This window comes from Oenanthe melanoleuca, chromosome 10 (genome assembly GCF_029582105.1).
Source record: "Oenanthe melanoleuca isolate GR-GAL-2019-014 chromosome 10, OMel1.0, whole genome shotgun sequence".
Lineage (NCBI taxonomy): Eukaryota > Metazoa > Chordata > Aves > Passeriformes > Muscicapidae > Oenanthe > Oenanthe melanoleuca.
In genome coordinates, this window is record NC_079344.1 from 14,421,929 (window position 1) to 14,434,677 (window position 12,749).

General features: G+C 45.3%; 1 protein-coding gene across 1 annotated transcript in view; it reads right to left on the reverse strand.

Annotated features, from left to right (window-relative positions):
- Positions 1 to 5,342: 5,342 nt before the first annotated feature.
- The window catches only part of ADAMTS17 (ADAM metallopeptidase with thrombospondin type 1 motif 17), a 155,731-nt gene continuing 148,324 nt past the window's right edge, over positions 5,343 to 12,749 (reverse strand). The window contains exons 22-23 of the mRNA XM_056500189.1: positions 11,767 to 11,944; positions 5,343 to 9,620 (exon numbers count right to left, since the gene is read on the reverse strand). Of these exons, the coding sequence (XP_056356164.1) occupies positions 9,469 to 9,620; positions 11,767 to 11,944 (330 nt within the window). The 3' untranslated portion in view covers positions 5,343 to 9,468. The remainder of the gene's footprint in view (positions 9,621 to 11,766; positions 11,945 to 12,749) is intronic.

Below are 12,749 nucleotides of genomic sequence, written 5' to 3' on the forward strand. Positions count from 1 at the left end.
GCAGACTGAAATCTTGGCTTCCCCTGAAGCCAATGGCAAACATCCCACTGGCTTCAATGGGAGCAGGACTTCATGCCAGATCTCGTGCTTCCCATTCCTCTGCCGTAGCCATGAGAGCCAGCTTCCCTTCCAAGGCTGTGTCTGCAGCTAAAGCCTCCAGGAGCAGGAGAATGGCTCTCCTTGCAGCCTGAGAAGTATCAATGGGAAATGAATGACTTATTTTTAACAGAAATGGTGACTGTCCTAGAGAAAACTTGCTTAGAGTTATGGGGCTGTTTAGAGCCATTTCTTTCTCTCCTAAAAATTCCCTTTAGGCACCCACGGGGTGCCCAGCAGCTTTTGTCTGTGATGAAATCATGAGTGGGAGAAGTGGTTTGAGCTGGGTTATGCACCTATCAACACTCATCTCTTCCAGTCTTAACATCCCTCATTCCACACCTGCTGACACAGCAGCACGTGGAACTTACAGCAACACAGCAAACAGGCAGGAGAAGACTAAGTTTGCCCATTTTTGTTTTTACCACACCAGAGCTGATGAAGGAAGGGATGCTGGAAGAGCTGTGCACTGACCACACAGGGCTCTACGTTTGCTCTGGCACGAGCATCCCACTGCTGAGATGAGCATCTTGAGACCCCCGAGCTGTTTGTGAGGTGGCAAGGTCACATCTCCCATTTCCTGAAAATCTTTGCTTTCCTTGGCAGAAAGGAAGGACTTTGTTAGGGAAATCTTGGTGGGTGTTTTGTGATCAGTAAAGCACAGCAGATTACTCAAGGGTGTATACAGGACCTCCCATCTTCTTGACATAGGAATATTATTCTGCTTGCTCCAGAAATTTAGGAGTCACCAGCATGGTGCTGACCACCTGTATTATTCCTTAGGTCATGTGGCATGTCTACTGGACAGATTGATGTCTGTACAGCTGACTTTTTGAATATCAATTCTAGAGGCAAAGGAAATTCTTCAAATCCCAGAGCACAAATGTGCACTGCTACAGAAAAGCAGGTGGAGATGTGCCAAGTTACAGCTCCTTAGCTGCTGCCCCTGTAAGGAATGCCCTGCGAGGAAAACTGGAAAATATTTCATGAAAGAGCAAAGATAACACAAGACAATCTGGCAAAGGGTAGAATTTAATATTAATGGCTTTCCTTTAGTCACTGTATTTCCTGTTCCTAAGTTAACCCTCTAAAATCAGCCATGGTCAGAGAAGGGCTATAAATGTTTGTACATCTAAAAGGTCTTTCACTGAAAGATCTCAGAACACTTTGCAAATGTTAGGCACTGCTGAGGGATGGCTTTTCCCTGAGAAGACTGTCCATGTAGCCAATGGGCAGATGCTCCTTTGGCTGCTGAGGCCAAACACTGAAAAATTTGGCTACTCTGTAAGAACATCTTCTTTCTTTGCCTCCCAGGTTCCTGTCATCACAGGAACCCAAAAATGAGAGGAGCTAGGCTTCCCTTGAGCTCAGTGTAAAAAAAAACCAAAACCTTCCTCATGGACAGATGGGTAACAGACACACAGCAGGGATGTACTGGTGTCATTTCAGCCCAGCAGCCACTTTAGAATCTTGTCTCTGCAGATCTCAGGGTTACATGGAGACAGCTCATGGCTATGCCTGGTTCAGCTGTTGGTGTATCTGAACATCACCATTAAAGCACAGGAAATTTGCCTTGAAAGGGAGCTGGACCAGCCCCACCTCCCCACCCTTCCCTGCCAACTGGTGCTTGCCTGGAGGAGTCCAAACTCAGTCCAAGTAGATAAGAGATGGAAAACGTGGCTCCTCAGAGTCCTGGGGTCCTTTGCTCAGAGGGGATCCTTCTATGCCCACCCACATCTTCCTCTAACCTGGCAAAGTACCTGAATTACTGAGCTGACTTGCCAAGAGAGATTTAGGCTGGAAACCTCTCTAGAAAGATGTCTCTGATTAGGAGCAGGGAGCTGGCTGGGGCACAGAGCTGGGAGAGGAGTGTTACTCATTCCTGCCTCACACTGGGCCCTTCAGACACTCTCCTCTCCTGCAAGATGCACTGTTCTGTGACTGCTGGCAGAAATTAATGAGCAGAGCTGGTTGAAAAACTTTCCATCAAAACAGTGCTTCTGCTTTGCCAGAAGATAGTTGAAAAATTAAGTGGAAAAATTAGAGAAGAGAGCCTGGGTTTTGGCTGACATTGTTGGTCCAAAAATCCCAAACTTGGGATTTTTTAGCCAAAAATGGAAGCATTTGGGAAAGGCAGGGGAGGAAAGGGAGGTGCCTGGCTAGACTTAGTGATACCCTGAAAAACATCTATGAAAATTTTGACAAATAAGAGGGTGTTTTTGTCAATTTTATCTTTTTTTTTTCTTCCATAGTGAAGGACACTTCTGTTTTTAGAACCATTCTACAGGGAGGCTGAAAACAAGTAAATAAGCTTTTTCTTTCTTACACATATGGCTACAGATCCCCCATAGCTTGTGGCATAAGCACAGGCAGCAACTCCTCTGGGGAGAGACATCAGAAAAACCAGATCTTTGCTAGGAGCTGCCCAAGAGCCCCAAACGGTAATTCTCAGAAAGGGACACACACACAGCTGGTGCTGCTGTGAGTTTGTACAGCTGATGGGAAGCCTAGATAACCTCTCAGTTGCCTTGCACACAAATAAACTGAGCCATGGGGACAGCCAGGGAACAGGGCCTGTGACGGAAGGTACTGTGCACACAGCTGCTGCAAAACCACCCGTGCTGAACACTCAGGCAGCCACAGGCAGAGAGCTGATGTTGCAGGGAGAATGGCACATGAATACCTGGGAACCCACAGAAAGCTCTTTTCCATCTTGCTTACACAATAATGTGGGTTTTCTTTTTGCCCTTTAAAACTGTTTCTTCAGCAGAACATGGTTAGGAAGAAATAAAAGAAATGGAACCCTCCTTACCCTCTGGGAAATGTGGCTGACAGCATTTCTTGGGCTCAGTGTCACTGTCCCCTCCTCAAGGCATTGCTGGCCAGTGATGTGATGGGAGAAGGAGCCACGAGCAAGAGCAGCTCCAGGGTGACGATGCCCGAGGAGAGCAGAATCCCAGTATTCCAGCAGGGCCCTTCTTCCTCAACACAAACCTGGGCATGGAACAGAGCTGACAGTGCTGAAGCCAGCGCAGAACAGGTGGCACCAGCTCTGTGAGAAAACCAAATGTTGTTACTAAGCAGTGGGGAGCAAGGGAGGTTCAATTTATAGTGATTTTCGAAGGAATCAGATCATTATTCTGGACAGGATTTATATTCTAAACAACATCTAATTTTTAAATTCAATCTAGAAGTGGATTTCATACCTTTTCCTTAATGAGAGCAGCACTGGAGGAAGCAGGCTCAGGAGTTCTGATGTGTCCTGGCAGGGAATTGCTGCAGGTCCCCTTGCTGACAGTCTGAGCTTGACTCTCATCCCACCACAGCCTGGGGTTACAGTCCCAGCCACTTCCAGCAAAGACAGCTCAGGCTCAGAGCCCCCAGAGTGATAAAAGACTTCTTGTGTGATCATCTCAGGAGGGATGTTTGGTGCCAAACAAAGCTGCAGTCTGGTTGGGTCCTTTTGTCATCAGAGACAAAATCAAGGAGAAAATTACGGAGCTGGGGAAAGAAATGGAAGCTGAAAAACGTTCAAATAATGTCTTTCCTAAGAAAATGAATAAAGTCCAACCCAAGAATGGCTAGTCTGATTTTGCTGGACAGGCTGCACTGATCTTGGTGCAGGATGAAAGACTCTGTTAGAGGATTCCTCTTTCTCACTGATCTCTCAGCAGTCCGAGTACTTTCACTCCCTGGCTCCAGGGAGGCTCCAGTGATGCTGCAGTGTTCAGTGACCTTACAGAAAGCTGTCAGTGATCCTTCAGCAGCTGCTGGTTTGTGGGGTGAGCCAGACCTGCAGACTGGTGAGCTACCAGTGCTCTCCTGGTGAAAAATGAGTGTTTTCCTCCATTCCAGGCCACATGGAGAGCAGCATCCCATTCTATTCCTCCTTAGACCATCAGAAGTGTGAGTGCATGGAATGAGAGCACATCTGGCACAGATCCTCCACAGCACACTGGTGCTGGCACTGACACTCTCCAAAACAAAGAAAACATCCCTTTCCCCATGGAAATGCTCCACATGGTGCTGGAGAAAGCACAAAGGAACATTTGGTTTTTCACTCTACCAGAGAGCAGAGTCCTCAGCAGTGGTAGTCAGTGAGCACGGGGCTGATGTGGGGATAAAGTGCTCCACATTTTGGAAAGAAAATTCCTTCCAGAGCAAGCAGGGTGCAGCCAGCTTGCTGCAAGAGACAGCTGAGGCTGCCATGGACATCAGGAAAGTGAAGGGAGCAGGTGGAGTTGGAGGAGGCAGAAGTGACCTCCAAGGAGGGGAGGAGGGATTTTACTTTCCTCCTGTGCCAAAGCACCAGAGTCATCTGACCCCACCTGCCTTTAGTGACCTTGGCTGAGATGTCTTAAATTAAAAAAACCCAACTGAGCTCGCAGGGAAGGGCAATGACTTGGTTAGAAATGGGGATTAGGAAAAAGAGAAAAACAGCACACAGATACATGCAAAATAGGCAAAGTAAGTATATAATCCTACAGGATTTATAGGAGAGATATTGGCACATACCAGGAACATTTCAAGCCAAATGTATGACAGCATTCCTTACACCCCTCCCAACCACTGCCATACCCCTGCTTAATGCAAAGCCCTCTGGCTTCCCCAGGCTTAGAGCTAGGTTTTATTGTTCAAACAGGTCAACAATTGCAATCAGATGTTGACTGCAGGCAAGGCACAAACACGATGATGTGTTAATGTACTGCACCACTTGGATGGGGTTTCTGCAGTGCTGCTGCTGTGAATGGTGGCAGCTGGGCTGGTGTCTCCCAAGGCTGCCTCGAAAACTGGGAAGCCCATCAATGTTGTGCCATGAATCTGGTGTGAGATCAGTAAATTAGCTCTGGTTTTAAAGTATAAACTCCATTTCTGGAAATCATAGTGGGAGGAAGGCTTTGGTTTGTTATAAAATCATACAATCATTTGGGTTGGAAAAGACCTTTAAGATGATCAAGTCCAACCCAGCACTGCCAAATCCATCATTCCACCATATTCCTGGGTTTTTAAGGCTGCTTAGAAAGATGCTGCTCCCACCTCCAGGTGCCCTTTTAACAAGAATTGAGCTGGAGTGAGACACAGAGGACGGCATCTTTGTAAGACAGGCTGGGCGAGGATCCTGCAGGTGTATCTGACTGCAAAAACAACCTTCACCATGCTGGGGGGAGCTAACCAGTACAAAGATTCTGGCTAGTGACTACAACAAAGACATCCAAAACACGTGTCACTGAAGTAATTCCATTTATTTCACACCAGGGGAGAGTGCAGCTAGGTTATGCAGATACCTTCCCAATGGATGGCATGGTTTTGCTCCAATATAAATTTCCACATGCTCAGAATTGTTCATTGTCAGGGGGTGCCTGTGGAGCTCCACAGGCACAGCAAGAACAACCTTCCCCAAAAGCACTCTCAGAACATCCCTCTCCCCAAGCAGAAGCTGCCCCCTCCCCACAGCCTGCCCAGGCACACACAGATATCCCAAACAGAGTCTGGCATGCCCCTCCCGGACAGGAATTTTCTACTGTTGTGTCACTGACCACAGACCTGGCAAGGCACCATTCAGGTGTTAACATCCCCGTGCTTTGTTTTGCAACCTGGCCAGGACAAGACTCATCATTTCTTATTTTGTTAGCACACTGAGAACTCTGAGGTGCCAGAATTTTACTGCCAAATGACCTTTTACACTGACCACAGCAATTAAACAGTTGGCTTGGATTTAACCAAATCCCAGTCTCAGTCCAGTATTACAAAGATGCATAATGTACCACTTACAGCTTCACTCCTTTCTCTTAATTTACATGCTGTTGGGTTTGCTTTGCATTAATGTTTCAAGTTCAGAAACCTTATTAAAGTTGTTATGGAAAAAATAAATTTATTATTCAACATATTCAATTTGTTCAAAATGGAATGAACCTCTTTTCTTTTTTTTTTTTTTTTGGCTTTCATTTACAACTGGTTCCATTCAGTTGGACTGTTTTTTATCTTTTTCTATTTATAACCAGCACCAAAAAGAAAATTACCATGGATACAGTACATATGCAAATTAGCTAATGGAAAAATATATACATTTCACTCTGTAATGAGAAAACTTAAATGATATTATTGCCATGGAGAATATATCCCTGTATTATAATAAAATATCAAGCAATAATCGACTGCTAAGGTTCTTTTCCACCGACAAAAAATAGCACCATACATGAGATAGTGAGAATCTACACTCAATAACACAATTGTGCAACTAGAAATGTACAGTACTTTAGTAACAGTACAGAGTATTGTTTACAATATGGAAATACCACCACTGTAATCAAAACAGCATCAATCTCTTATGAACAACTAAGAAAAGTATTGTCATAGATACACTGAAACAAACAGCTTTTCACCAGAATGTGGGAACTGAGGGCAGAGCATAGCTGTGACTTCACTGTAAAGCTCCTATAAAGTGATAAAAAACAGAAGTGCAGGAATATTGAACAGAATTAAATTTTTTTTCTGTTATTAGTATTTTTCTGGCTGTTATGTGATGGGATGATTGTCACCATGTGAAGTAAGAGAACTGAATAAAATAGAGCTGTGTTGTGCCATCAGTTCTTAATGTTGGGGGGTGTTTGATAATAAAAAAATAAAAGGTTGATGCATGCTAATCTGTGAGCTGTGAGAGTGAGTGAGGTGGTTTTTTCTCAGTGCTCATACAGTTGAAAAAAAATCCTTGTAAATTCCTGTTTCCTTAGGCTGGACCCAGAACTTGGACCCAAATGTCCTTTGGGTCCAGAACCCATCAGATTGGGTCAGGCCACAGGCCTAACCAGCCTAGCACCTTGTTCTGGACTGTGGCCAGTAGTGAATTATTACTGAAAAATACAAAATCTAAAATCCTTCCTCTCCTATGTCCTACCTTTTGCCTAGAGAGGGTCACAGATCAGCACCAGAAGGAAAATGTTCCCTGCTGTGGAGAAGCACCTTTGATTGCCAGCAAAGATAATTCACACAATTCTGCCAAAGTAACAGAGAAAATGTTGCCCATGAGAAGAAAAACAGCAAATTCCAAACGGAGTGAGAGGTGTCAGGGGACTCAGGGGTGGCTATGGGGACAGGAAGGCAGCAAGGATAGTCCCAGTGTCACTGCAGGCTAAGGGGGAAACACCACTGAGAATTAGGAACATAAGTTAGGTCCTCTGGGGTCGGTCTGGTCTCCTGGAACTTTCTCATTAGCAGTTCTTCTACATGGTAATTTGCCAAATTGATTATCATCTGGTATTGTCTGAATCTTCCCTGTCACCCCTGCCAGCAACTCTCCCTTGATTACTTGCTATGTACTTACACAACCTCTGGGCTGGGCAACAGGGTTGGAATAACAGAAAAAGGAGGTGTAATCCTGATTACAAATTGCCCGAAAAAATCCAGTACAAAAAAAAAAAAAAAAACCAAGCTGGAATCATTTCCCTTATAGAGAAAATCATCTGAGGCATTGGAAAGCAGATCTGTTTGAGACAGGCACTTGAGGAAAAAAGGTGTGCAAATGTGCCCTTGTGCATCAGGCCAGCCCTGTGCACATGCACTCATTTGCACTAACAAGCACAGATGTAAATGTGAAGCCCACACAGGGTTAGTCTGTTGATGAACATCATCTCCCTGTGCTAGAAAAATTTAGCCCATAATAAAATTCTAACAGGTTATTCCAGTGAGGTCCTGGACATGGAAAGAATTGTATTAAGCAAAAATTGCTTTAAAGACATAGGTACTAAGAGTCTTTATCCTTCCTTGCATTGACAAAAAGAGACAACAGCAACAAAGACAACCTGAGGCCAGGTGTGAGCTGCAAGCCAGCCTGGTCCAGGGGGTGGGGAGTAGCTGGGCTTGGTTCTGTGCTCAGCTCCAAGGAGTCAAAGAGTCACTCACTGTTCCAGAGCGAGTACAAAGCTGCAATTATCCAAAGGGCTCTGTTCCTGTCACGAGGAGGGGGCTGAAACTCAACCATGGCCTTGGGCCCTGGCAAGAGAAATGATACAAGATGTGATAGGGACACTGATGTGTGTGACAACAGAGGGGACAAGCCCTGCCCTGGGCAGAGCTCCTGTTTCAAGTCTCACATCACAGAGAGGAGTCTGGTTTAAAGTGCAGAGACATGGCAGAGTATTATGTGTGAAGCACCTGTAAGTGCTCTGACAGCACCAAACCTGACAGCACCACAGAAGTGACACAGGGAGCATTCAAAGACAGCGAGGAAATTCCCAGCAATGGAAGTCTGAGCTCTCTGGCTTCCCACAAGTTCCAGGTTACACTTCCAATGTCTTGCATCCATGGCTACTTCTGGTTATTCCAAAAGCTGCATAACCTCAGCTGTATAAAAGAGCCCAGAGATAGGAAACACCTGTTCTGCTCCCCACTATATCCTTTTCATAAGGATTATTCCAAATCCTGTTTCTGTTCCAACCCTATCTAGTTTCACAGTCCTCTTATAAGAACCAACAATCTCATTATCTGATTGACTTCTAAAAATTGGAGAGAGTTTAGGCCAAGCAATCCCTCACTGAGCTCTACTAGATGAAATGATTTCTGGCTTCTCCCATCTCATGTAAATGGTTTTGCTTGTTTTAAAGTAACTATCTACGGCTGTTAATAAGCTTCCATTTCATTAAGCTCAGAGAAAAATTAAGTTTCATAAAAGAAACTCTATTATTCTGGGGAAAAGATAGAGGATTGTTTTTTAAAATTAGAAGGAAAAGCACTCCTTATTAGTGGGTCTAAAAATATGACTTAGAATGTTGGATATTATTATACTGAGTTTTCTGGAGGAAATTCAGAGATGTCCATCTTCTGCTATCAGTTTTCACAAGGTTTTACAGAAAATCCTCTCTCTAAACTAAGCCTTTCATTTATGCATGTCCCTCCAAGCCCACTCTGCAGTGGGATAACTGCTGGGAATTGAAGACAACAGTAAAAGCCAAGATTAAAAGATTAAGTAATGTCTCTGCTTTTGCTTAATTATTTTGCCAGAGGCCTTCCTCCATGGAGGTACCCATAACCTTATCCAATGTAATCACTTTGCAACTCTTGTCCTTTTCTTTAATGGTAGCAAGCCATCCAGTGGCTGGTGATTTAATATATTAAAAAAGCATTAATGAAAAATGTGAGGATATCAAAATATTCAGAAATGATTGGCTCCTTGAGATGACCCTTTCTGTGTGTTTTTTTTAAGGTGGATGAGCAGATGACTTTGGTATCCAGTCTGTAGGATTAGTTTCAAGTCTCATTAGGTGTGCTTTGGGATCCACCACGCCGTAGCAACTCATGAAGTTCCAGTACTCAGACCTACTAGTCTGTGATTTCCATACAAACAGCTGGAAGACTCTAAGGAGTGGCACAGGTTCATTAACTCTTCTGCTGCATCTTGTTTGCATAAAAGTCTCTGCAGGTCTGGCAGCAGCGCTGGTACCACCGCATGTCCTGGCACAGGTTCTTCTCCCGGATCACCCTGCAGTACACTGTCCACTGGTCCCCCGTGCACTTGTAGGTGAGGGCAGCTTAGGAGGAGACAAGAAAGGAGAAACTGCCAGATTAGCCAGGGAACAGCACTGCAGGTGTGACCAAAGCCCTGCAGCTGAGGGGAGCGAGGGCCACGCTTGCTGCTGGCACTGGAGAGCAGGGGATGTTCTCTCTACCAAATTATCAGGCTCTTGGAAGTGTTTCCTTCCTTTCCTGGACATGAATGGGGAGTGCAAACCTCCTCATGTTACACCTGCTTTGTCTCAGAGGCAAACAGGCCTGAATGAACAAAACATCCAAAGATGCAGCCCAGATTTAAGGCCTTGAACTCCAGACCGCAGTCAATGGGATGGAGATGAATAAATCACCAGGCAAGAACACCTGAGACAGACCTCAGCAGATGGGAGAATTCACATAATAGAAACTAAGACACAAACAAGACAAGGACTAATATTTCAAAGGTCCAATGTCTCTCACAGGTTGTGAAGGAAGACAGAAAAGAAGCGACAGAATCAATCCCTCTGAATGTGTCGTCAATGAGAGACACTGGACACAGACATAAAAGTCAGGTGAGATGAACTCCACACTTAGATATTTTTGGAAATGTTATCCAAGACAAAAAGCCATTCAAAGTAGGGACAAGGTAGCATGGAGTCTGTAGACTACTGGAATTTTTCTCTCTTTTTTTTTCTTTTCTTTGTTTTCCTTTGTTTTTTCCTGATACTCCCACTGAAGAAAACAGAAAATTCTGTTTAAAGACAATCCAATTAGAATTGTTTATAAGCAAAAAGAGCAAAACACTCAATGATATGTCTTTCCACTAATATCAAATATCATTATTTCTGGCCCTGGTGATTCCAAGCATGGTTTAGAAACAAAAGCATCCCAAATTGCTTGCAGATTACTTTCAGCAGGGACTTGAGCCTCCTCAGTTTTCTAAACACATGAGCATTTTATTGCTTTGTCCTAAAACGTGAATTAGAATGGATATCTTGTCTCATCAGTGTATCAAGGGCTTACTTCTCAAATGAAATGTTTTTCTTTTGCTATGCTCTTAGTGCTAAAATATCTGGGAAGTACTCTCATACCAAAGGACCCTCAGCATGAGAGCATTTGCAAGAATGGAAGTCTCCTTTTCTCTTAAAACATCTGGTAAACTTTCAGGGAACAAATTTCAGTTCAGAAGCTTCAAGTCCAGTTCTAGTTTAAATGTTATTTAATACTGGACAGCACTGTTAGACAGCACTATTTTCTATTATTTAGCAGCCTTGTGTTTCCATGTGTGTTAGAGGTTTCTTAGTCTGTAAGATCAGCTCAGCTGTGACAGAGGAGGCTGTTCTTTCTGGTAACCTCTTCTTGTTTACAACCCAGCCTCTTGTACCAAAAGGGGACAGGAGGCACCCATGAGGCTGTGTCAGTGTAGCTGATGCCTTAATTTAGCTTCATCTTACTGGTGATGATGTGTGAAATGTAAAGAAACCAACTTGGCTCTGGAGCTGTAGGGGAACACACAGGGCTGAAGTTCAGAAAAACACATTTTTAGTATATTTATATTTGTATCCCCTTATAAACCAAGGAAATACAATGTGGAAAATCATGAATTTGTATTAACAGAGGCATTCTTGACTAGTAGCATATTTTAAATACAGTGTTAAGGTGTTTCAGGAAACAGATAGTTATCACCATATTCCCATCTCAGCCAGGGACACAAGGAATGCAGGGAGGGTGAGGAGGAGGACAGTGACAGAAAATCACAGGGTTTACAGAAGAGGCTGGATGCTCTCTTGCCCCCCTGGGCAAATCAATCCATCAAACCACCTGTCAAGGTCATGCATTTTCTTGGGGCACAATGAATTAATGATCCTACTTGACACTCACTGCAGCACAGGCAGCGTGTGGAAAGGTTTGAGCAAGGTGCACCTGCCAGCTCCCCCACCTCTGTGATCCATCAATCAATCAATCAATCAATCAGTCAGCCAATCAATCACACCATTTGTGTGCTAAGCTGCTCTCTCAGCTCCATCCTCTGCCAAGCACTGCAGCTGGGCACAGCCTGAGGCAGGGGTCAGACAGCACCTACCCACACCAGACCTTTAGTCTGGAGTCTGCCTGAGCCTCTCTGAGTTTCTGGCCCCAGGCGATCCCTCACTGGGCAGCTGGCACGCCCCCCAGGCCCCGACTCACCGAGCCTGGGTGAGGTGATGGTGTTGACGTTGATCCTGTCGTTGCAGACCTCCTGGTGGCACTGCCTGTATGCGGCGGGCTTGGCCAGGGCCGGGCACTCGCTGCCGTGGCGCCCGGTCACTCTGTGCATGCACTGCACCACGCGCGACTGCAGCCCCTTGCCGCACGTCGAGGAGCACTGCGGGAGAGAGCACACTGAGCACACGGGCTCCTTCCCGTCACATGCACCGCCAAACCCCTGCCAGAGCAGAGGCTGCAGCCACTGCGCTGCTGAGGGCTCATCCTGGCAGCCAGGGACCCTCCGTGTGGCTGCTGTGTTGTCCACGATGGTTCTGCACCTTCAGGGAGTGCTGTGAGCACAGGAACTCTCCTGGCACTCTCGTCTTTCTGCCCTGAGTTCACCTACTCTGACTGTCCCCTGTGGATGCCCACGGGGTTCAAGCAGAAAAAAATGCAATTCCCCCCACCAGTCATGAAGAGGCAAAGCTGAAAAATGTGTAATGCTTAACTATGGACCAGCAGTTTCCACCTCCCTCTCTGTGAGGGATCTGGTGGTACTTGGTTTAAATGCCCTCTCCAAGACTTGGATGGTCTAACAAGAACTTCTTCCACAGACAGGATGTCCACAGCAGGTCAGGCACTGACATAAGATAAATCTCAGGATTAGAGCAGAGGCTGGCAGCTCCTGTGTGCCCAGACCTCTGAAAAGCTCTGTTCTGGAGAGAACACATCAGGTATTCCAGCACTCACTCCCATCTCTCCCTGCTAACTGTCTGGCACTTGCCTGTCCTCCTGAGAGCAATTGCAAATTGTACTCATGAGTTCTGGCCGCTATTAGCCAGGAGGCCCAGCCTGTTCATATGCTCTCTTTGTTGTCATACAGTCAGAGTCCCTCCCTCTCCCTCCCTCTTCCTCTGGCCCAGTCACTCGTGATTTACAATGTCCTACTTGCACGCTGTTCAATTTTAATAAAGCAAATACAG